Source organism: Sceloporus undulatus, chromosome 5 (genome assembly GCF_019175285.1).
Source record: "Sceloporus undulatus isolate JIND9_A2432 ecotype Alabama chromosome 5, SceUnd_v1.1, whole genome shotgun sequence".
In the NCBI taxonomy this organism is placed as follows: Eukaryota; Metazoa; Chordata; class Lepidosauria; order Squamata; family Phrynosomatidae; genus Sceloporus; species Sceloporus undulatus.
The window spans coordinates 189225857-189252343 of record NC_056526.1 but is presented as its reverse complement, the minus strand read 5'-3'; the positions used below and the strand labels follow the sequence as shown (position 1 = coordinate 189252343).

At 43.3% G+C, this 26487-nt stretch overlaps 1 protein-coding gene across 1 annotated transcript in view; it reads left to right on the top strand.

Annotated features, from left to right (window-relative positions):
- GFRA4 (GDNF family receptor alpha 4) overlaps nt 1-26235 on the top strand; it is a 168840-nt gene extending 142605 nt beyond the window's left edge. Inside the window, exons 3-8 of the mRNA XM_042469129.1 lie at nt 2122-2202; nt 4025-4370; nt 12989-13098; nt 15067-15201; nt 21876-22033; nt 25632-26235. Coding sequence (XP_042325063.1) covers nt 2122-2202; nt 4025-4370; nt 12989-13098; nt 15067-15201; nt 21876-22033; nt 25632-25775 — 974 coding nt within the window. The 3' untranslated portion in view covers nt 25776-26235. The remainder of the gene's footprint in view (nt 1-2121; nt 2203-4024; nt 4371-12988; nt 13099-15066; nt 15202-21875; nt 22034-25631) is intronic.
- The last annotated feature ends 252 nt before the right edge of the window (nt 26236-26487 follow it).

Genomic DNA, 26487 nt, shown 5'->3' with positions numbered 1-26487 from the left:
TCATGCCTTCTCATGATGTGGCCAAAGTAGGACAGCCTCAATTTGATCATCTTGGCTTCCAGGGAGATTTCAGGCTTGATCTGTTCAGGGACCCATTTGCTTCTCTTCTTGGCCATCCAGGGTATCCTCATCTCTCTTCTCCAGCACTACATCTCCAATGAGTTTATTTTTTTCTTATCTGCCTTCTTTGCTGTCTTGCTCTCACGTCCATACGAGGTGATGGGAAATACAACACCTTGGACAATCCTAACTTTAGTACTCAGTTGTAGGTTTTTACACTTTGGGATCTTGACTGGTTCTTTCATTGCTGCCATTCCCATTCCTAATCTTCTTCTGATTTCTTGAGTGTAGTCTCTGTTGATCGATATTTGATCCAAGGAACGGGAAACCTTGGGCTATTTCAATTTCCTCATTATCTAGGTTGAATTTATGTAGCTCCTCTGTGCTTGTTGTAGCTCCTCTGTGTAACCCTGTCTTTCCACTTTCTTCTTTAACTTTCTTTAGTAATGGCTCCATTTTTATGGTGTTTTATGCTAGTAGTATGCTGCCACCCTCATATATTACATTTTTTTATGTTCCTTCCACCGATTTCTTTCCTGCTTCCTCTGAGTTTAAACCTGCTCTTTGTATGATATTTTCTGCAACGGTGTTGAACAAATAGGGAGACAGAATGCTACTTGGCTGGTGGTTTTTAAAGACTTTTGCTTTACAATTTTAAGTTGCCTTGGACATTTTCTTATAAATATTTTAAAAATATTTTTGTTGTAAATAAATGTTTAAAAACCCTACAGGTAAAGTAAATAAATGAAGCATTTGTGTCTATATTTGTATTTTGTATTTACATTACAGGTAAATAGGAAGCTTGGGTAAATGCATATTGACAAAAACATCGTATGAATCAATGAATGGAATAAGTTGGAATAAGCTTCTGCCCAAAAAGATATTCTGTGTCAGCTTTATTGTAAAATATGTTTGTCTTGCAATTTTAGATTTTCTTCATCTTCTATTTAATTCCATCACAGATAAACCTGGAATTGTATGTAGTTAATTTGCTTGCTCCCTGGTTTAAAAAAGCAGATTTCCAAAGGTATATTAAGCACAAGAGGTGAAGGAAAAGGTAGAAAGAGGCAGGAGGAAGGAAAGGAGGAGGAAAGAAGGAAGGAAGAAGAGGAGAGAGAAAGAAGAGCAGCATTAGAAAGGAGGATATAGAAGACAAAGAGGAAGGGGAATAAGAGCAAGAGAAAGATAAGAAAAGTAGACGGAGGTGGGAGAGAAGGAGGAAAAGAGATGAGAGAGGAGGAAGAAGAGGAAGAAAAGAAGGTGGTAGAGGAGAAAGAATGAGAATTAGAAAAACAGGAGGAGGGCGACTAAAATGGTGAAGGGTCTGGAAACCATGCCCTATGAGGAACGACTCAGGGAGCTGGGGATGTTTAGCCTGGAGAAAAGAAGGTTAAGAGGTGATATGTTAGCCCTGTTTAAATACTTGAAGTGATGTCATATTGGGGAGGGAGCAAGCTTGTTTTCTGCTGCTCCAGAGAACAGAACCCGGAACAATGGATGCAAGTTACAGGAAAAGAGATTCCACCTCAACATTAGGAGGAACTTCCTGACAGTAAGGGCTGTTCGACAGTGGAACACACTCCTTCCTCAGAGAGTAGTGGAGTCTCCCTCCTTGGAGGTCTTCAAATGGAGGCTGGATGGCCATCTGTCGGGATGCTTTGATTTGGATTTCCTGCGTGGCAGAATGGGGTTGGACTGGATGGCCCTTGTGGTCTCTTCCAACTTACGATTCTATGATTCTATAAGAAAAGGAGGGGGAAGACGATGAGAAGGAGGTAGGCAAAAGAGAAGGGAGAAGAAGAGAAGGAGAAAGAAGAGGAGGAGAAGAAGGAATAAGAAAAATAAGTAAGGGAAAAGAAGAGGAGAAGTGGGAGTAGGAAGAAGAGCAGGAGAAGGATGAATAAGAAAAAGCAGAAGAGGAGGGGAAGGAGGAAGAGGTATGAGAGAGGAGTAAGAAGAGCTGGAAGAAAAGGAAGAGCAGGAGGAATAAAAAAACAAAGAGGAGGAGGAGGGAGAGAGATTTACCCTGCTGGAGTTACACCTCTTTCTCTTTTTCATTAGGCATGAATGTCATGGAGAGTTCCCCATATGAACCATTTGTGAGGGGCTTTGACTACGTCCGATTAGCTTCCATCACTGCAGGTAAGTACAAATGATCTTCTGTCTCTGTTTGGCCTGGACACGTTTTTTCCACTTAGAACAGGAGTGAGGAAGAATGTGGTCCAGGGGCCAGATGTGGATCCAAAGGTGCTTTGTCAGGCCTTGTCTTCTCCAAGTTCTCCAGACCATGCTTTTTTTTTCTGGCCAAAATAAGGCAGAGGGTTCGATTGCTTTTTCTGGGAAGCATCTTTTTATAAATAGACTTCAGGCCTCAGTCCCACCTGGTGGAAATTAACATTTTAAAAAGTGCTCATGTTGGTATCCTGTTAGTGACTTAGACATCTATAACTTCTCCTACAGAAGAGGTTGGACTCTTTGCCCATTGTTACAGTCCATATTCATTTGCACATTGTGGAAGGAGAGTTGTGCATGCACTGCCAGTGTGCATCATACATGCAGATCTGCATTGTGGATTGCACTTTGCACGTGCAGATATGCATTGCTCATTGCAATGGTCATTTAACTTTTCTTAGCACATTCAGTTGTGCAGCTTTGTAATTCAGTAAGACATAATCATCACATAATTCCATGAGTGTAAAACTACACTAAGTGTCTCTGATGTATCATCTTGGCTTCCAGACACTTCTGGTTTTTTTTTAGTGGGAGTACATTTTTGGAAGTCCATGCCATTCCTCCAAGACGCCAAGAAGCAGGAAAGAAGCAGAAAAATAGCCCTTGGACCCACAAAAATGATAAATTATAGAAACAACCTTCAACCTTCTTGAAATAATTTTGCAGTAGGTGAGAACAAGGGTTGGAAAGAATATTCATTATTTCCCCAAACTCAGAAAAACCCATCAGCAACAACAGAGGCAGCTCTGAGGTTGATATAAAATTCTTGGCTGTCCAGTTAATATTCATCTGAACTTTGCTCAATGCAAAAAGCATGTCTTTTTGCAGAGAAAATGCCTGACATTCTGGATTAACAAAGCAGAGCATAATGCTGCATCCACATAGTTTCATGCACCCCAAGCTGTTGGATGGTGGCGTTCCAGGCACCATCCAGCATCATTTTTGCAGCAAGGAGTTGGAAGTTGCCATTTCTGGCAATCTCTGGTATACATCTTTTCGGAAGTTGTAAAATAAGGTACTGAATATACTCATGTATAAGTCTAGAAATTTTAGTCAAAAAATTGACCCAAAAAACCTGAGTCGACTTATCCACGGGTCAATGTAGAGACTGTATATTGTAGAATTTTGTAAGTTCTTTGGCATTGTTTTCCTTTGCATCATCGTTTAGATCCTTTAGTACATGCCCCTAGATTTTACCCTCGACTTATCTATGGGTCATATCAAAATCCATAATTTTGACCCAAAACTTGCCCTCGACTTATTCATGAGATCGACTTATAGTCGAATACATATGTTGTTCAGTATCTCCATTACGCAATGCCCCTAGCATTGCTGCCAGAGAAAACTTCCTTCCACAGTAGGGAGCATTACATGATGATGATGATGATGATGATGATGATGATGATGATGATGATGATGAATCTTCTTTTCCCCCAAAATTGGCACACAAAGCAGCTTACAAATTAAAACACTACAATTACAAACATACAAAAGTGTATACTGAAATAGAATAAAACTAGTACACTACTGTATTAGAACATCACTCATTAAAAGAATAACAAGAATCACTCATTGAAAGCATGAAACTGCACAAGCAGAGCATTATGCTCCTCTCAGGGATGTAGCGTACCAGTCTATATAAACCAATGGAAACAAATTACCTTTAAGAAGTAACTTTCCAAGCTCTGCCTTAGAATGGTATCCTTTTTGGCCCCTCTCTTCTCCTCTGTAGGCTCTGAAAATGAGGTGACGCAGGTGAACCGTTGCTTGGATGCTGCCAAGGCATGCAACGTGGACGAAATGTGCCAGCGTCTCCGGACGGAGTATGTCTCCTCCTGCATCCGGCGGGTGGCCCGGGCAGACACCTGTAACCGCTCCAAATGCCACAAGGCCTTGCGGAAGTTCTTTGACCGGGTGCCCCCCGAATACACCCACGAGCTGCTCTTCTGCCCCTGTGAGGACACAGCCTGCGCAGAGCGACGCAGGCAGACCATTGTCCCAGCCTGTTCATACGAAGCCAAGGAGAAACCCAACTGCTTGGCCCCGCTGGATTCCTGCAAAGGGAACTACGTCTGCAGGTATGTTTCCCTGCTTTTGTACTAGCGTTGCCAGGTGAAAATTGGAGAGAACTCCTGTACCTTTAATGGCTGTGTAGAAGAAGGCTATAGCTTGATACTTGGCTGCATGACAAGCCAACCAGCCTTATGAGAAAGGACTGAAGGAGCTGGGAATGTTTAGCTTGGAGAAGGAAAGACTGAGAGGTGACATGACAGCCATCTTTAAATAGCTGAAGAGATAAGATGGAACAAGCTTGTTTTCTTCTGCTCCAGAGACCAGACCAGGAACCACTGGATTCAAATTAAGGTTGCTTTCTGATGGTTCTGATGTGTCACATGCACAAAGTTATTTGAAAAATTGTTTATAACATTACCTTCAGGCTATGTGTATATGAAACATAAATGAATCTCATGTTTAGACTTGGGTCCCATCTCCAAGATATCACACTATGTATGTACAAATATTCCAAAATCTGAAAAAAACTGAAATCCCAAATAATTCTGGTCCCAATTTCAGATAAGGGAAACTCAACCAGTACAAGAAAAGGGATTCCACCTAAAGATCAGGAAGAACATCTTGATTCTAAGAGCTGTTTGAGAATGGAATAGACATTATGGTGCTATGATTCTAACATCTGCTGAAATCCCCTCTTCTACACAATCATTAAAGGTACAAGTGACCAGTGTGCATTGGGGCTGATGTGCATCATAGAATCATAGAGTCTGAAGAGACCTCCAGGGCCATCCAGTCCAATCCCATTCTGCCATGCAGGAATACACAATCCAAGCATTCCCAACCAATAGCCACCCAGCCTCTGTGTAAAAACCTCACTACTCTATATATTCATGTATAAGTCTAGAAATTTTAGTCAAAAAATTTACTCAACAAATTTGAGTTGACTTATCCACAGGTCAATGTAAGTACTGTACCTTAACACTCATAAAAATGGAAACCATCTCCTGGCAAAATGTAAGAGTAATCTGTCCTGGAAGCACTGACCTTCCTCTGTTCTCTCATCCATCCATTCTTCAGTTTGAACACAAACAGTTATGCCTCCTGCAGTTTTATAAGTGCTTTGGTATTGTTTTCCTTTGTTACATGACCCTAAGTCTTATTCATGACTTATCCACAGGTCACATCAAAATCCATCATTTTGGCCCCCAAACCTTCCCTCGACTTATACGTGAGATTGACTTATAGTTGAATATATATGGTATTTAAAAACCTCATTATGGCTCATTATGAGCCAGCATTTGAGGGTTGGCCTGGAATTCTGGAGTCCAGGTTTCAAATCCAGCTCGGCCATAAAACCCACTGTGTGACCTTGGGCAAGTCACACTCTCTCAACCTCAGGGGAAAGCAATGGCAAACCTCCTCTGAACAAAACTTGCCAAGACAGTCCCATGATAGGGTCGCCATAAGTCAGAAACAACTTGAAGGCACACAACACACCTACACCAAACCCCAGTGTGATTCCTGGCTTGAATTTCTCTGTTTGTCTGTCCACCATTAAAGTTTCCTGTGAAGTTCCACTACCAATGGACACTGGTGTGGGTAGCTAAATGGATCATCCATATTCAGAGGCAGTATATCTTTTTTATACCAAACACAAGGGACTTACAATTGGATATGGCTAGCCCTCCCCTCAGGTTTCCTAGAACCATTTGGCTGGACACTGCTGCTGCAGAGAGATAACAATGCTAAACAAGAAAAACAGACCTTTGGTTTGACTTAAGAAGACGGTTCTTATGTGGCTTAAATCACCTTTGAGTGATATTTATTTAAGTGCACTCCTGTGGCTTAGGAAAGCTGGAGAAGGGCTTTTGTGCCAATGTTCACTTTAGAAAAGTAAATTACAAAATCAATTTAGGAACATTTATGCACACAGCCTTGAAGCCTCCTGTATCAAGGCACCCCAACGGCTGTGCATACTGAAACAAAGGAAAACACTCAGCATCACACCTCAAGTTAGAGGCACTGTAAGTACACCTTGTGGGCCTCTGCATTTCCAGATTTGTGCAGATGACTTAAAAGTCTCCTGTGCCGCTTTTGCAAAGGGCAACAGAGTGTACCTTCTGCCATGAAATGTATAAAGAGAACCATAATGCATAGATTTTTATGCTTGCTTTTACTTTCATCACGGCTCAGAGAAATGAGAGGAGGTCATCAGGAGCAGTGAGCAGAGTTTAGCTCAGCCTCTATTGCATTGGTAGTAGTGGTTGGGTCTGTTTCATAATGGATATTGTGTTAGATCTCCCTGAAGAGAAGTGGATCGGATGTGCTGGGATCTGATATGGGATCTGAGATTCTTCACTGGGGTTGCATAGCATTAAATCACAACATATATAGTTATGTATTGACTGTGTTGCTTATTTGTGTGTGTATGACAACAAGGAATCCTAGAGTTCAAGGAGATCCTAAGGGGCATCCAGTCCAACCCAATCCTACCATGCAGGTATACACAATCAAAGTACTCCTGGCAGATGGTTATCCAGCCTGTTTTTAAAAACCTCCAAAAAAGTATCTTCCACTGTCAAAAAGTTCTTCCTAATATTTAGATGGAATCTCTTTTCCTGTAGTTTTGATCCATTGCTGTGTTCTAGTCTCTGGATCAGCAGAAAACAAGTGTGTTCCCTCCTCAATAGGACATCCCTTCAAATATTTCAACAGGGCTGTCATCTCACCTCTTAACCTTCTCTTCTCCAGGCTAAACATACCCAGATCCATAAGTCTCTCCTCATAGCGCTTTATGGTTTCCAGATCTTTCACCATTTTGGTTGCCCTTTGGACATGCTCAGCCTGGTCAACATCCTTCTTAAATTGTGGTGCCCAAGAAAGATGCACCTAGTGGAACGCCAGCTGCAGTTAAAAATGCACAGCATACAAAAGTTGTGCACTATGTAGCAACAGAATTACAATGCTAGGTAGTAGATTCTGGCAAGATCTCCAAAACCCCACTTACTGGTAAGCAGCTGCTGGGATTGATAAGGATCAATACCCGCATTTCTGAAACCCTGTAAATAGGTTGGACCACAACTCTCATAATCCCCCTGTAATGGACATTGTAGTCCCACACCTCTGGAGAACATCAGGTCTCAAAGGGCTGAGCTATACAATGGAGGCCCTTAGGACCAAACTGCACATGGCACCAAATGCACCTTTGCATTTGATCTGCAGAATTATTTATTAAAAAGGCATAGCAAAGAAGGATTGATCATTGCCAGGGACACAGCCACTCTGTGGGGCAATTTAAGTCTTTCATTCCTTGCAGAAATCCTAAAGAATATCTCTCTCCTGAAGCTATTATTTTCCTTCACAGTGGAGAGGAGAATCCTCCATTGGCTCTTAATTGGGTCCAGCGAGGGCATAGGTATCATCTTTGAATGTCAACACAGTGTGCCAGAGTAATATTTTATTAAACATCAGTTCAGGCCAAGATAGGAGAATCAACCAAGAACCGCATCTAATATGCATAGGTTTTTATGCAAGGATTAGAATGCAGAGGAGCAGACAGTGTGGTGCATGAAGCCTGCAAAAGAGGCTAAAGTCACCACCTGAAGAGTCCTTTGTTTTGGGAACTTCCTTGAGCCATTATTTCAGAGGGGGGAAACCTCATAAGATCTGGGGACTGAACGCACCCTTCCCTGGATCTCAGGGTGGTGCATTCATCTCCCTATTTCCCCACCACTATATAGCATCTCCCAAAAAGCAAACCTTGATTTTGTCATTTTATATAAGGAACACCACTGGACTATGTCTTTATATTTTATGGGACTTGAGCATCCACGGATTCTGGTATCCATGGGGGGTCCTGGAGCCAAACCTAAGTGGATACCAAGGGCCCATTGTACTGAAAATGCACCCTGCACCCTATAGAGATTTTGCCAGAATTTGGGAGATCCCTTCAACTCCGTGGCTATTTTATGTCCATAGAGAATTTTTTTTCCCAAGCAAGAAGAGAACAGAAATTATTTCTGGTTTGAGTAAGAATCCTTGGATGTTGTTGTCCAAGATGCAAAGGGGAAGCCAAATTCTGTCCACATCTTCCCCTAACTATTGAGAATCTGTCTGCCGTAAGTGGCAGAAGCAACCATCCAGTGGATCGGGTCCCACTACATTTTGCATTATGCTCCACCTGCAAGGCCCCAGCTGAGATCCTGGATTCAGATCCCAAACAAGCAGAACTAATAAAAGTGAAGTCGAAGGCTTTCATGACTGGCATGAATAGTTTTTTGTGGGTTTTCCAGGCTATGTGGCCGTGTTCTAGAAGAGTTTGTTCTAGAAGAGACATTTTACCAGCGTCTGTCGCTGGCATCTTCAGAGAATGCTAACATGGAAGTGAGTGGGATACACACACACACACACACACACTGTGTGATTTAATTAATCTCTAATTAAATAGACACAAATCCTCTTTGCATATCCTCTTGCCTTGAGGCCTAGCTATCCAACAAGAGAACAATACACAGATTAACATGAAAATCGCTCCTCCCTACCCAGGGTCACCCAGGAAGACCATACTACAGGAACAGGAAAAGGAGGAAGAGAGGGAGACCATACTACAGCAGTGGAGTATAGGGAGTCTTGGAGATGTCTCATCTACAGGGTCGCCATAGGTTGAGATCTACTTGAGGGTGGATAACAACAACAACAAATACTACAAGTGGTTTTATTCAGTAAGGAAGAAGCCACAGCCCTGGGTTTGCAAGAGCTGAATAGCGGCATTTGATGATGGATGAATCTTAGCAGTCTCTCATTCATAGGGTTGCCCTCGATCAAAATTGACTTGACAGCAAAGAACAACAGAAACCAAAATGAGACTAAGACTGGGATTTGGGTTTATAAATGGCAGCATGCTCACACAACTGTGCATCCTCATAGGCATCGCTGTGGCTGTGAGAAGAAGGAAGTCCACTGGGCCCCAGGCAGACAGTGTGGCCTCGGTCCAAGGCTACGGCTGGGAGGTCAGTTCCCACTGGATCCTGAATGATAAGGGAGAGTTTGGCCTCTTCCAAGGTTGTGCAGCACTTTTTGATTTGCAGCTGATCAATCTGCATGGGAGGAGGCAGCCCAGGCTCACTATTAATCCCAGGCATCAGCAGAGAGAGTAAAAACATATTGTTCCTTTGTCCTTCGTTTTGCCAGAAGAAAAAGAGTTGAGGAAAGGACTTTGACTTAAACACCCCTTGGTCTTGAGATGGCTTGATTTATCAGTGAATTGCAATTACCCAGAGGGAACTACTATCCTTGGTGATGCCGTATCAGGGAATAAGAACCGTACATCATGGTCACAATCCTGTGGCATCTTGCAGCTAAGGTCCCTTACAAACATTTGTTGTCAATTGGCATCAAGTTGACTTTGACTTATGATGACCCAGTGAATGAAAGATCTCCAAGTCACTCTTGTCAGCAGCCCTTGCAAAGTAAGAGCAGCTCATGGCTTTCTTGATTAAGTTCATCCATCTGGAATAACAACAACAACAACAACAATAATAATTTTGTTTCTTTCCCTCCCTCTCCTTAAGGCTCAAGGCAAGATGCAACATGTTAAAATACAAAACACAGTTTAAAAGCAAAAACACATAAAGCAGCAGTTAAAATACAATACTATAAAACCATTAAAAATACACTCAAATGATACATTCTTTAAAATATACCACTTAAAAAGTTATGATTGCAGCCTCCCTCTCCTCCTCCTACCTTCTACTTTCCCAAGCATTATTGTCATCTCTACTCAAACTATGCCTATAGTACAATAGTCACAGGCTGCATCCGCACTGCAGAAATAATCCAGTCTGACACGACTTGAACTGCCATGGCTCAGTGCTATGGAATCCTGGGATATGTAGTTTGTGGTGGCACCAGAGTTCTCTGACACAGAAAGCTAGAGATCTAACCAAACTTCAAAGCCAGAATTCTATTGCATGGAGTCATGGCAGTTAAAGTGGTGTCAAACTGCAATAATTCTGCAGTGCAGATGCAGCTGGGGGAAGAACAAGACAGTGGAAAGAGGAACCCTATTTGAAAACATGTGATACTTAGGCAGCAGTCAAAGGACAACATCTCTTTGAAAGTATTGGTGCATGAAGGATTGTCTAGTCCAAGTTTGGTTTAAAGACAAAGACCCTAAGAAGGGAAAGCTCCAAGAGGCATGACATTGCCCAATGAATGACAAACTGAACAGGGCTCCCTGGTCTCTAGGTCAGGGTCGTTCCCATTATGGATCAGACCTTATTGACCATAATCCCATTGCTTTCTTGTGTTGTGTGCCTTCAAGTCATTTCTGACTTATGGAGACCCTAAGACAAACTTATCATAGGGGTTTCTTGGCAAGATTTGTTCAGGGGAGATTTGCTGTTGCCTTCCTCTGAGGCTGAGAGGGTGAGACTTGCCCAAGGTCCCCCAGTGGATTTCATGGCTGAGCAGAAATCAAACCCAGCTCTCCAGAGTCATAGGAGTTTATCACACGGGACAAATCCCATATAGAAACTAGATTTAAAGTGAAAACGACCCGCTTTTGCAGTTTGTTTTCACATGACACTCGGGGTTAACCCAAACAGCAAGTAGAAAAAACCCGCAGATGTGGGTTGTTTTTAAGACAACATTTGCGTGAAAGAGAAATAACGCAAAAATAATGCTAACGGAAAACCAACAAAACTTGCTCCTTTTTACTTTTGGGGAAACTCCAAAAATAGTAAGGGCTTTTTTTTAATGGCTTTCTGTTCGGGTTATTTTTGCGTTATTTCTCTTTCCACCAACATGTCTGAAAAACAACCCGCATTTGTGGGTATTTAGTACATTTTAAAATCCCATTTCTGCACGGGATTTAGCTCCATGTGCCTCCATGTGATAGACTCCATAGTTCAACAACTCAAAGCACTACGCCACACTGGCTCTCTTAACAAGAAGACCTGATTTTAATGGGTGCCTTCAAGTCGTTTCCAACTTTATGATGACCCTATCAGGGTTTTTTTTATGGCAAGATTTATTATTCAGAGAAGGTGTGCAATTGCCTTTCCCTGAGACTGAGAGAGTGTAACTTGCCCACGGTCACCCATTGGTTTTCATGGCTGAGCTGGGAATCAAACCCTGTCTCCAGAGTCGTAGTCCAACACTCAAAGCACTACACCACACTGGCTCTCTTATCCACCCCTAAATTCCCCCATCCTGGAAGTAGCTAGACATTTTCAAGGTTGAGAAAGACATATTACACATTGCTGCACCGTTGCTCATGGGTGCAATTTATGCATGGATGCACAGGCCCATTTGGTTGCAAATTTGGTGTCTTGGTTCAACAGTACCAGAAGTGTAACTATGGAAGGGAAAGCAAAAGGAGAGTATCGCACAAACACCTGAAGTAAGAAGTCTGCATCTGAAATGAAATTTTCCTTTAGTCCCCAGATTTCTAGCACTGCAGTAACTTCAAACTATAGTTAAGAGCACTCAGAACTGCAGTTTCGGCATCCAAAGGAAAGGTGTGGGCACAGGGACCCAGGGAATAAAACCACAGAAAACTGTTCAGTGTTTCACTGTCTGCAAAGCTAGAAATTTGGAGACTGCAGGAAAAATTTATTGTAGGAGGACTCAGTAATTTTTATCTGAGGGCAATGCCTTCATTTTGCTGACCCTCAATAGCTGCACCCCTGAGTAGCCCCATATTACCACTTGACATAAGATTTGTGCAGCACCGTTAACGCGTATCTTAATGTGTGAAGATTTAACACTAGGCAACCCCCATGTAGAATTCTGGCCTGTGTACTTCTTTTTAAAGTATAGCTATTATTTCTGCATTTGCCTGAAGACATAGAAATTAACATATGCAAATCCTGTGCAAAATCTCTGTCCTCTTTTGGTGACATTATGCACAAGACGGTGCCAGCAGGAATTGTCTGTTTCTCTCCCGTTCCATTGTACTCCATTTTCAGAGAAAAGGTAAGTGTAGACTGCTGCCACACTACTGAATTAATGCAGTTTGACACCACTTTGCCTTCCGTGGCTCCATCCTGGGGAGTCCTGAGGTTCATAGTTCGTTGCAGCACCAGAGCTCTCTGACAGAAGGCTGGATATCTCACAAAACTACAAATCCCAGAATCTCATACCATTGAGCCATGACAGTTAAAGAAGTGTCAAACTGCATTAATTCTGCAGTGCAGATGCAACCTAAGAGAAATTTGTGATGAGAGCAGGAAAGCGTGGTTGGCTGGACTTCCCAACATTTTGTGGCCAGTTGGGACTTTGCTCCAAACTTTCCCACTCATAAAAAATCCCACTGAAGGCCCACTAGATCTTTAGCCCTAAGGGCCCATGTACAATATAGAAATGATGAAGTTTGATACCACTTTAGTTGCTGTAGCTCCATCCTATGGAATCCTGGGATTTGTAGTTTTACAGGGTCTTTGCTCTTTTCTGCCAAAGAGTGTTGGTTGCTCACTGGAGGCATGGCAGTGAAAGGAGTGTCAAACTGCATTATTTCTACAGTGTAAATGCACCCCAAGAGGCATTATTGAAAGTACCACTTGCAAGCACTGTATCCTTCGGTTTCTTAGCTTTACATATGGGCTGCAGCAAACTGAGCACAGTTGTTAATTAAACTCCTTAAACTCATTCCTTTTTGCATTTCTTCTTCTTTCTCTCTCAGATCCCGGTATGCCGAATTCCAATTTAACTGCCAGCCATCCACGCAGTCGGCCACCGGATGCCAGAGAGAAAACTATGCAGCATGTCTACTGGCCTATACTGGAATCATAGGTACAGTTTTGCAAAGCGTGATGAGGCACAACTGTAACACCGCATGCAGTTCGATGCCTGCTTCTTCTTCTTCTTTTTTTAAAATACAAATGGTTGCTTGTATTTGGTGTTTTAAAACTCACTGTTGACTTGCTGAACTAGAACATACACCCAGAATTCAATTCCACGTCCCAAACGGATTTCAGAGTCGAGTGCAGAAGCAATTACACCGAATCAGATCAAAGATCTAATTCAGAGTGCAAGGTTTGCAGGAAGACATGGATCTTCGTAATGCTGACAGTAGAAGGTTTTCCCCAAAGCGCTTGAATCTCACATTTGCGGCTGACCTCTCCAACGAAACACATCTTCCAGCATGATTGGGTTGTCATGCTGGGGTCCGGCTTTAGAGATGCGGGATCAACTTCTTTTTCATCCTTAAGGGAGTTCAAGACTTGCACAGATATTTGCACAGAGCATGTAGGGGACTAAAACTCCCACAATCCCTGGGCTGCATTGGCAATGCTGGCTGTGGATTCTGGGAGTTTTAGTCCCAAAAAGCCCCATGATTTTGCTATGCTCTGGGCTTATATAAAGCCTCTTTGTATTTCTCACCAGCTTCTCTGTCCCATATGTTCCAAAAGTCCCATGACTTATTTTGGTACAGCTGGATTCAGGGTTGTTTCCTACTAAGAAGAAGGACTCAGCCTACAAATCCCAGAATCCTCTGCAACAAAAAGGAAGCAGGACTCAGCCCATAAATCCCAGAACCTTCTGCAGCAAACACTTTCTGTATGCCATTTCCACTGAAAAGATGGGAGAAATGAAATGCAATTTGTATTGGGGAGAAAGACCTTGAAGGCACCTGATCCCATCTGATCATGGAAGCTAAGAGGAGTCAGGCCTGGTGAGCATTTGGATGGGAGACCGCAAATGAATACCAGGTGCTCCAAGCAATGTTTCAGAGAAGAAACTAGCAAAACCACTTCTGTGGATCCCTTGCCTAAGAAAACCCCATGAAATTCATAGGGTCACCATAAGTCAAAAAGTGACTTGAAAGCGTATGCACAGAGACAATTTATAGTCAATTGTAGTAAACAAAGGGGCTAAATACCCTAAAGACACCAGATCCCAGTTGATCTTGGAAGCTAAGCAGGGTACTTAAATTGGAGACCACCAACAAAAAAAACCATGTGCTGTAGATTATATTTCAGAGGAAGAAACTGACAAAACCACCTCTGTGTATTCCTTGTGTAAGAAAACCCTATGAAAATCATGAAGTTGCCATAAGTCAGCAGGCAACTAGAAGACACACACACACACACACACACAGAAATATGCAAGTTGTGCATCTTTCTAGGTCCAATCTCATGGTTGCAATGGACAAGCACAAACCGTCCATCATCATCATCACTTTATACTGAACCCTATATAAAAGATCTCAGGAGGCTTACAGATAATCTGAAAACATATCCAGGGGTAGTTGTGTTGGCCATATAGCAAAGTACAATAATATCCCAAATCTATAAAACAGTAATAATGGACCAACTGAAATGCATGCTGCAATCTTTCGAAGCAACCCTAGTACCTTCATCACACAAATTAAAAATCATACAGGAGAAAGAAAAAAATAGGCCTGCGCTTTATTAAGATGGTTCTGTTGTTTTGGTGGTTCTCAGTTAAGATGATACGGAGGAATATCTAAGCAGGCATACCATTCCTCCTTCTGGCCATGTGAGTTCTGGGAAACAAAAAGTCCTAATGTCCAAGAAATAAAACTTTAATTCCATTAGCAACACCAAAATATGCTTTCTTTGACATCCATGTTGCCTCTGTCCTTTGTCTAGTACTCAAACCATGCTGGCTCTAGATCCATAGCTGCAACAATGAATTCAAGCCGTGATGCTTGCTGTCCCCTGATCTTTCCTTCCATTTCTGCTGACTAAAAGGTATTCTTATTCTCTTCTTTCCCACCCTCGACCCCTCTGGCAGGTAGTCCCATCACCCCAAATTACATTGACAACTCGACCTCCAACATAGCACCCTGGTGTACATGCAATGCCAGCGGCAACAGGCAGGAGGAGTGCGAGACTTTTCTGCACCTCTTCACCACGAACATCTGTCTCCGTGAGTATCACATTGGAATGGTGTACAGCTGGATGCCCATTCATAACATGTCCCATTATTAGCTGATGCAGTGGCTGATTCTTTCAACAGACTTTTTCCTGTATCATAGGGCATGTCTGTCGTTGCTCTTGTGTGCCTTCAAGTCGTTTCTGACTTATGGTGATTCTAAGGCAAACCTATCATTGGCAAGAGTTGTTCAGAGGGGGTTTGCCATTGCCATCCTCTGAAGCTGAGAGGATGTGACTTGCCCAAGGACACCCAGGGGGTTTCAATGACTCGAACTCTGGTCTCTAGGGTTGTAGCCCAACACTCAAACCACTACTCCATGCTGGCTCCTAGGGCATGTCTACATGAGCCTTTTACACTGGTTTCCCCCCGCCCTCCTGTCACCCTGTCTACATACAACAAAGGATGGAGCCCCAATTCAAGTGTGGATTGTCCTCACATGAGAAGGCCAGTTTGGCACCATCCCTTAAATCGAATTATAAAAACTGACCTTTTGCTCTGGTTTTTCCTGGAAAATCTGGAGCACCTCCAGGCGGCTGTCTACATGCATGTCCCACTGTGCCACCCTGTGCCATTGCCACAGGAAGGAGATGTTCTGAGATTGCAATGAGGTGCCCAGGCACTTGATTGACACTGTGCAACTCATTTTCAACCTCAGCCACCAAGTGTCGCTCCAGATTGTGGAGGCAGTGGGGTGAATCCAAGGCAGTTTGGGGGCCAGAATACACCTGGAGCAGCCCAGAGTATTTTGGCTAGTGGAGACCTGCCTGTACAGTCATTTTTATAATGCTGTAGCAAGTGGAGCTATCCGAGTGCTGAACCCTATCGCCAAGATAACTTCAGCACCTTGGATAGCTTTTTAAAAAGCCATTCAGATTAAAAAACCAGCATGTACTCACCATCTCACTGACAGGAAAGCTATTTGCTGCCACAGTGCATCTGATGGTGATTAACGTTGGCCGCAACCCTGTTCGTTTTGTGTATCTGTGTAAGTGTGCAGTTGTACTTTTTCAGACCCTGTGTAACGGAGATATTCAATTCATGGTTGCATGAGCAGAGTCCCACAAGTGTATGCCTTTCGCATGCAGCTGCACATTCTTGGGTGATGTGTTATAATTCATCAGTGCCTTCCGTGTGCCACTTGATTCCATGAGATTGCAGAAAGAGCCACTGTGCATTGTTCCCAATTGCACGAGGGGACAAGAAACAGGTATCTTGGCAGATCATGTCATTCATTGCATAATGGTGGTATTGAGCAAAAGGATGTTATAGCACAACCATTGTATAATTATTCAAGTATAAATGAACATCCTATAAGCATGTTGTTGTTGTTGTTGTTGTTGTTACTATTGTTATTATTTCTTACCCACTTCTCCGCATGGATTGAGGCGGGGGCATCAACAGCTAACAACAGCGAACAACAACAAACAAAAAACTGTTGCTGAGCCATTTATTATGAGGAGGAGACCAGTGTGTATTAACTGCCCCTACACTAACCTACTGGTTCTTAAACTCTTCCCAGTTTCTTCCTTCCGCCAGAGTAGAATGAAAACAAAGGGGGGAAAAAGCCCTTTGGAAGCTGGACATCTTCCTTGCCATTGGGGCAGTGCATTTTATATGTATTATCCTACTAGAGAGGCCCCTTCCCCACCACCTTTCCCTTCTCCTTTTGTGTCATGTCTTTTTAGATTGTAAGCTTGAGGGCAGGGAACTGTCCAATTAAAAAGATTGTATGTACAGCACTGTGTAAATTTACAGCGCCTTATAAATAAAGGATAATAATAATAATAATAATAATAATAATAATAATAATAATAATAATAATCTGCTCTGGATTTTAATCCAAACATTAAAAGAACTGATCAGGATGCCAAATCTAGTTTGAGAGAGTTCTTGGTTCTCTCCTTTAGAATTGGCATTCAACTCTGGAGTGAATTTCCTGCTCCACAGACATGGCATGCACCAGCCACCATTGGTTACAGAACAAACCAAACTCAAAAACATGCCAGGTGTAGGTAATCAGGGTTTGGCAAAAGCCTGGGCTGCTGCCAAGGAAAGAACCAAGGCATTTCCTCTTAACTCCAAAACAGCTTCAGCACCATGGATGATGATTATAATAGTGGCAGTGGAATTTATTGACACCACTTTAACATTGCTGCACCCTACAGAATCCTTGGATTTGTGGTTTGTTGTGGCACCAGAGCTCTCTGACAGAGAAGGCTAAATAGCTCACAAAGCTATGAATCCCAGAATCCCATTGCATTGGCCCATGGCAGTTAAAGTGGTGTCAAACTGCATTAATTCTTCAGTGTAGATGCAGCCTGAGACTCAAGGCAATATACACCAGTTAACAAAGAAACATAGCTTTAAAGTGTGTGTGTGTGTGTGTGTGATGTGCTTTCAACTCACTTGTCAACTTACGGCAACTTCATGGATTTCATAGGGTTTTCTTAGGCAAGGAATCCTCAAAGATGTTTTTGACAGTTCCTTCCTCTGAAATATTGACTGCAGCACCTGGCATTCCTTGGCCGTCTCCCATCCAAGTGCTCACCAGAGCTGACCCTCCATAGCTTCCAAAATCAGATGGGAACTGCTGCCTTTTGCCTCTAGTTTTAGAATATATCAAACACAAAAGTTAAAAATCACATTTAACTATTCATAAAATGTAAACCATTTAAGAAACCGAGGCTGCATCTACACTGCAGAAACAATCCAGTTTGGCCCCCTGTTTTAACTGCCAGGGCTCAATGCGATGGAATTCTGGGATTTCTACTTTTGTGAGCCGTTTTGCCTTCTCTCTCAGCTCTTGTGCCACAACAAACTCCAAATCCCAGGTTTCCGTAGCACTGAGCCGTGGCAGTTAAAGTGGTGTCAGATTGGGTGACTTCTGCAGTGCAGCAAGAGCAGTGTCTTTTCAAGTTCTGACTAAAAGCCAGAGCAGAGTTCAGCCCCCCTTCCCTACCAACTTCCCCTGGGAAAGACCCCCTCTTCTTAGCTGAGCATGGCCACAAACCCAGGCTTCTCATTTCCAAGTGAAAGACTGGAACCAAAGGGAAACTTCCTACTCCAGACTGGATGTCTCAGTCCTTCAGAAAGTGGAGTGCTGGGGAGGGGGATGAAGTGGGCAGTCAAGGCTTTGCAGATGTCAGCAGCAAGCGTGTGTTTGAGGGGGAAATATCTTTGCAAGGAGGCAGGATGCTTATGCCAAGAGCCATCAGCCTCCCAGGAGAATGTGAGACTGTCAAAGCTCAAGGAGAACTGACAAGAAGGGTCCTTGCAAGAGACTGGCGAGTGCGAGGACATTGTGAGATCTCTCTGACAAGGGCCAGCCTTCAGGCCTGGGAGATGAGGGTCAGTTTTCCTGCATGAAGGCAGAGCCATTATGAGGCTCTTGGCTCCATTTAGCCTCTTAAATTAGAAGAAGGCGAAGATCGCGAAGGGCAAGGATGAAAGAAATGGACAAGATCCTAACATACAAAGACATGACTCTGAATACTCAAGTGAGGACAGTTCAAGCCATCATATTCCCCATCACCATGTACAGATAGATGCAAGAAAGTGAAGAAAGCAGACTGAAAGAAAATCAACACATTGGAGAGATGGTACTGGAGAAGATGTCATACTGAGGATGGAGCAAGCTTGTTTTCTGCTGCTCCAGAGATTATGTTCCACAGCAACAGAAGAGGAGAAGAGATTCCATCTTAACATTAGGAAGAACTTCCCGACAAGGGCTGTTTGACAGTGGAAGATGCTGCTTTGGAGAGTAGTGGAGTCTCCTTCTTTGGAGGTCTTTAAACAGAGGCTGGATGGCCATCTGTCGGGAATGCTTTGACTGAGAGTTCTTACATGGCAGAAGGGGTTGGACTGGATGCCCCTTGAGGTCTCTTCCAGGTCTATGATTCTAAAATGCTGAGGATCCCTTGGGCTGACAAAACAAATGGGTCCTTGGAGAGATCAAGCCTGAAATACCCTTGAAGCCAGGATGATCAAACTGAGGCTGTTGGACTTTGGCCACATGAATCACTGGAAAAAACAATAATGATAGGAAATGTGGAGGGCAGTAGAAAAGAGAAAACAACCACTTGTCAGATGGATAGGACTTAATGATAGGTTACGGGCCTCTATCTCCAAGAGCAGTTGAAGATGGGGGTCTTGGAGATGTCTCATCACAGGGTTGCCATGAGTCAAGATTGGCATTGCCTTCCCCAGTGGATGGAGTGAAGAGGAGCTATAGAAAAGTTTCTTTTTTCAGACTACAAGTCCCAGAATCCCCCAGCCGAGAATGAGATGGCAATGACAGTCAGCATCCATAAATGAGTGGGAAGGAGTCAGGCTTCCCCATAAGTGTCGGGTTGCTGATCCCTAGGCAAGAGGAAGGGGCTGTGTGCAAATCTCTAGCTCAACTAGCAGAGCAATACCTTGCCCCAATATTCAAGGTTTAATGAGTTTATTGCTGTAATGTAGAAAAACTCTCCATGGGTTACTATGTATTTCTTTAGTTAGCTTCCTCTTTACTTAGCCTAGATGGCAAAATGGGCTTGAACTGGATGGCCTTTGGAGGTCTCTTCCAACTCTATTATTCTAAGATATCACCAAAACTGGAGATTTTGCACTTTCATCTCTCACCAAGATATGACCCACAAAACCTGGAGACTCGGAATAGGGTCTTAGCTTTGAACCCTAGATATACTTAGGAGAAGGAAGCAACCTGAAATCACCGCCAGGGATAGGACCTCATATGTCATTAGCCCATCTCTGTTTAGCCTCAGAAATGTTGGAAGGTCTCCAGTAGGAGCTTTGGAAACAGAGCTGAGTCATACGTCAAGATGTGTATCTCTGGCCCTGGAACGGGAGGAGTGAATTATTTCCCCCCAATAAGTGTCAAAGTCTATAAATTCTCTCCCTCTTTCTCCTCAAGGTTGGTAAATTATTCACATCACCGGACGGCTGTCCAAGAAAAGAGCTTGTCAAGACAGCAGGGGGCTCCATGTCCTACATTAAAAAGGACAGCCCTAGGTTGGATTGGCTGTCAAAGGCTTGGAGGGAAAGAACAGTCACAAATATTCTGGTCCTCAATAGTAAATAAAAATACAGCAGCTTGTTTCTGGGCTCCCAATGTTGCTAGCTGCTTTGAGTCCCACTATTGGGAAAAAGGCAGGATATATAATCATCATCATCATCATCAACAACAACATCATAATCACTCAGGGCAGTCGCTACTAAAGGGGACAAAAAGAGGACATTGCCCCCCACATGAGAATTCTGCCACCTCAAATGAAAGTATCCATCAGTCCCCAAATTTCTGCCATTGCTGTAACTTGTTGAGCATTCAGAAACACAGTCTATGAAACATATTTTACTGCACCGTGTAGTCTTTACAATCAGATCCGACAAGCCAAAATCTATCCATTATTAAGTAAGATGAATGGAAGATCAGGCCTTTTTTATGTAAAATTCTTGCTGGAAGATAAATGCCCAAATGTCACTCTTGCAGTTGCCAAATTCCTCTGTGAGGAAGCTAGGATCAGAAGCCACTATGTATAAAGGGACAGCTAGGGTTAGAATTAGAATTAGAGGTTGAGTTATAATTTAGCAACTTCCTCTCCTTTTGTTTTACTGTGGGGAATTTTGTGAACTTGTATATTTCGATGGAATACCTAAATTTTGGGTCTATGGACCATAATAAATTATGACTTGACTGACAAAAAATAGAGTTTAGGGATCCAAAGAAAACAAGCAGGCCAAGTGCCTAAGAGAAAGAGAGCACAGAAGACAGAAGGGTTCATGGTGCAAATGATTTTCAGTGTCTCACTTTTGAAAATCTAGAAATGTTGAGACTGAAGGAAAATATTACTGGTAGCATAATTCTTTATTATTATTATTATTATTATTCCTGCCTCTCCCTACGGATTACAAAACAATGGAATAACAATAAAAAACATAGCACAGTAAAAACCAACTCTAAATAATCTCCTACCCCCCAAATAGTTGTGCCTTGCTTGTGCTACACAACCCTTGACTTGAATGGCAGTGTGGCAGGACTGCATCAAGATACCAAATGCCCATAGATATCCTTGCACAATACACATCTATGCACAACTATGCTACATGCACAACTCTGGCTGCATCTACACCTGCAGAATTAATGCAACTTGACACCACTTTAACATCCAGGGCTCAAAGAATTTTGGTATTTGTAGTTCTGTGAGCTACTTAGCCTTCCCTGTCAGAAAGCTCTGGTGCCATAACAAACTACAAATCCCAGGATTCCATAGGATGGAGCCATTACAGGTAAGGCAGTGTCAAACTACACTAATTCCATTTCCATAAAAGACCTTACATGTGCGTAAGGCACCAATGGGATTCCAGCCATTTTCTTTCCATTTAAACCATCCGTGTTATTTCTACATTTGCACACAGAAAGACAAAACACAGCATGAGGTGCAACAGGAACACAATGAAAACTCTGTCTCATGCAAATAAATACACAATCAAGGAAAACAACACTAGAAACACAAGGTACAACGGCAACACACTGAAAATTCTGTCCTGTCCGCATAAAAGGAAAATACAGCTCAGATCCAATCCCACCTTAAGCAAGGTCTTGAGATTCATAGCAGAGGCACGGAAGTGTGGCTCTCAAACTCTCCTCCTTTTTTCCCCTTCAGAAAATGCCATCCAGGCCTTTGGCAATGGGACGTACCTGAGTGCCGCGTTGGGCCCTTCCACGCCTCCGACAACGCAGATGCGCAAACAGGAGCGGAACGCCAACAAAGCGGCAGCCACCCTCCAAGAGAACATCTTTGAGCAGCTACAACCCACCAAGGTAGGCAAGGAATCCAAGTGTAGGCTTTTTGCTGAAATCAGTAGCTAACCCATCAAGTTAGTAACTAGTTTTTATCATTTCAGCGAGGCAGATCTTAGACTAGAATTGTACCAGAGCTATCCAAGGTGCTCAAACTATCTGGGAGAAAGAGTTCCATCTTTAGTATCTTTAGAGTTCAGACTAGAAGCTGGAGCAGATTGCATCATTGACATGGAAACCACCAGCTCCCCTTGGTCTGTCCCTCCACACATACACACATGTGTACACCCAGACACACACATACACTTTACACATTAAAATGGAAGTTTTCACTAAAATGAAGCAGTGACTGTTGACTCCCATGCCACTGAGGCATTGAATACATTCCAGGTTTTTGCCTGAACTTTAGATAATGGTCCAGGGTTATTTTCTAAATATGCTAAAGAGTTCCCATACTTAAAATCAAACACTGATCAGAATGATCGAGAAATCAGAAGAAGACTAGGAATGTGGAGGGTAGCCATGAAAGAAAGAACTAGACAAAACCCTACAGACTAAAGATACACAAATGAACACTAAAGTTAGGATTGTCCAAACCATTGTATTCCTCATCACCATGTACAGATGCAAAAGCTGGACAATGAAAATAATGGTTAAAAAGAACATGAACTCATTGGAGCTGTGGTGCTGGAGGAAAGTGCTGAGGATACCGTGGACGGCCAAAAAGACAAACAAATGTGTCCTTGAAGCCAGAAATCTCCTTGAAAGCCAAGATGATCAAATTGAGGTTGCCATACTTTGGCCACATCATGAGAAGGCATGTCTCACTAGAAAAGATAATAATGCTAAGAAAGGTAGAAGACATCAGAAATAGAGGAGGACCAGATGCCAGATGGATAGACCGAGAGGTCACAGGCCTGTATTTGCAGGACCTAAGCAGAGCAGTGGAGGACAGGAGGTCTTGGAGATGTCCCATCCACAGGGTCTCCATGGATCCGGGTTAACTCAGGGGTGATTAACAACAAAACACTCTAATCCTGACTCCAGGGCATTCAAGGATTGCCCTTTATCTCTCTTTTTCTGCACAACAATTGCAAAAGAATTTTGGTGCAGAATTTCAGGACTTCTTTTTTCCTGCATTTTTGCAAAATGGACTCATTTTTAATACTCATTTCCCAGCGTGTTTGGACACAGTTCCCTCCCATCTTTCCTTGCATGTATTTCAAGGTGTGCGCACTTTGGAAAGGCATCCTTTCTTTTCCAGACACATCTTGGAACTGGGAAGCTCAGGGATTTCCGACTGCGATTGCTCACCCGTCCCAAACTTAGGTGTGCATTTGCTTGTTTTCCCTTTTGGAAAGTTATTTACGCATTGCGAAGGCAGATCCGATCAGACCGCCTTGCTGGAATACTGCTTCCTTTAGCTGCTCTGTCTGCTTCCATGCTTGGAGCTGAACTTTATTAGCTGTATTTAACTCCTCCTGGGGCCCAGCAGCTGTGGGATAAGAGAAGAGCTAAGCCGATTAGACAGCAGCAACAGAAGGTTTCAAAGAAACAGCATCTGACAAACCCACTCCCAGCTCACAGAAAGGGGCTTGTGATGCTACAGCTCTGTTGGGAACATGATCTCTCTCTCTCTCTCCCTATCTCTGCTGAGACCAGGGAACATGGAGATTTTGCATTAAATCAAACTCCCTGCTGGATTACAGTCTTGCTCCCAACTTTCAGAAAGCCAAACCTTTCGAACAAGGAAGTCAGCAGCCATGGCTGTGGTAGGGATGGGGCTATGTGCATTCCAGACACCACAGCCTTCCCTGACCTAATGTTGGCTGTGGGATGATGGGAGCTGTAGTCCCCAACACTGGGAGGACAGTACCACATCTGAAGGCTGGCCAAGCAAGAGTATTGGTACCTGCAAAGCTCAGTGAGCCAATGCGGTGTAGCCGTTTAAGTGTTGGATCATGACTCTGGAGACCAGGGTTCAATTCCCGCTCGGCCATGAAACCCACTGGGTGACCTTGGGCAAGTCACATGCTCACAGCCTCAGGGGAAGGCAATGGCAAACCTTCTCTGAACAAATCTTGCCAAGAAAGCCCCATGATAGGGCCAACATAGGGTCACACAAATTGGGAACAACTTGAAGGCACACAACAGAGAGAGAGAGAGAGAGAGACCTGCAAAACTCAGCCAAGCAGAGACTTGCAGACCGGTCAGCTTGGAAGCCAGTGTGGTGTAGTGGTTTGAGCATTGGACTACAATTCTGGAGACCAGGATTCGATTCTCCACTCGGCCATGGAAGCCTACTGGGAGACCTTGGGCAAGTCACACATTCCCAGCCCCAGAAAACCCCATGATAAATTCACCTGAGAGTCACTATTATTTGGAAACAACTTGAAGGCACACAACAACAACTTGGAAGAGCAGCTCTGAAAGAACTAGATGAGATCTTCAAATGCAAAGACCTCTCACTGAACCCTAAAATTAGGATGGTCTATGCCACTGTATTTCCCATCACTATGTATAGCGAGTGCTGGATGGTAAAGAAAACTGATAGGAAGAGAATCAACTCATTTGAGATATACTACTGGAGAAGAGTTTTGCAGATACCATGGACTGCCAAAAAGATCCATAAATGGGTGCTAGAGCAAATCAAGCTTCAATTCCTCCTAAAAGCCTAGGTGACTAAACTGAGGCTGTAGTACTTTGGACATATCATGAGAAGGCATAACTCACTAGGTAAGACTATAATGTTTTTCAAGGTAGAAGAGGAATACTGCATTACAGGTCAATGGGCTCAATCAAACCTACCCTAAGTCTGCAAGACCTGAACAGGTCTGTTGAGGATGGAGAATGGAGATGTCTCATTCATAGGGTTGCCATAAGGCAGAGACACAGTGGAAGGTACACCAAGGGTGATGTAGTCCAGTCCCTGCCAGTGCTAGAAATCCATCACTACAGTACACTAACCTGAGGCCATCTAACCTCTGTTGGAAAAATCCCACAATGAAGGAGAGTCTATTGCCTTTTCAGTTGGTTCTTTCTTTTCCCCCAAGGAAAGGGAAGGCTGAAAGCTACTTAAAAGAAATGATTTGCCTCATGCGCATAGGTCTCCTGGCTCTAAAGGTTTAGATATTGGGGAAATGACTCTCCATTCTGCACCAACAAACACTCCTGACAACATGGAGCATTTTTATTTGGCACAATATATTGGAATTTTTGTTGGGGGGGGGGTGTCAGAAAATAAACCAGTTTAAGGCACATGTATACGCCAGACTGAGGGCTGAAGTCTGCAAGATGGAGATCTCCTCTCTGTCCCAATCATGGGAGAAATACACTATGGGAGGACATTCATTCATTCATTCATTGGATTTATATTATCTCACATTTCTCCCAAAATGGGATTCATGGAGGAGGGCTCTCTCAGGTATGGCACCGTGATATGGAATAACTTACCATTAGAGCCCCAGTCGGCACCAGTGACATTTCACTCTAGACCCAAGTCAAAACATGGCTTTTTATTAAAGCCTTTGGAATCTAACCAATCATTTCATGTGTGTTTAATATGGTTGATTTTTAAAAAAATAAAATAATAATTTTAATCTTTTTAATCTCTCACCAGATATCAGCCGAGGAGAAAAGCTTACGAGACGCCACCCTTTTAGCATCCGATGCCTCCAACACAGCCTTGGTGCTGACCATGAATGGTTGCTGGATCCTGGGGTGGGTTGCCTCCACCAGTACATACCTCCTGGTGTCCATGTGAACTGGACTGAGCCCACACTCAAGAGCTGAGACTGAACTGCTCTTCGTTGTTGTCGTTTTTCAGTATGGAGTGCTGGGGTGAAAGATCATGCCAGCCTCCATCTTCCTCCTCATCGCTCTAAGAAGGAAAGAAACTCATCTCATCCAGTTGTTTATGATCACCTTCCCTGGGGAGCAATGCTGTCTTCATCCAGGGAGGTTGCCAGAGATCAGACCCTTCTGAAGAAATCTTTGTGATCCCTCACGGACCCGTGCAAAGGTCACCCTTAAGACTAATGCACATTACCTTCTTTTTTTACATTGGCAGGTCAGTAAAAGTTGCCAACTTTGGTGTGATAAAGCAGCTACTGTCAGAAGCCAAACAGGATGCAATCCTGTCACCATCTTGGAGCTTGTGTTTATGTGCCTTCTTATGGCAAACCTATCATGGGCTTTCCTTGGCAAGATTGATTCAAAGGAGATTTGCCACTTGCCTTCCTCTGAGGCTGAGAGTGTGTGATGTGCCCATGGCATTCAGTGAGTGAGTGGGGATTTGAACCCTGGTCTCCCAAAGTCCTAGTCCAACACTCAGAGCATTACACAATGCTGGTTCCCTCCCTGCCATCTTGAAGAACCACCTGGACTGCTTCATCACGCCAATCTTGTCAACTTCTGCTAATAATGCCACCCAATCACTTGATTTTTTAAAAAAGGGTTGAATGATTATACTTTGA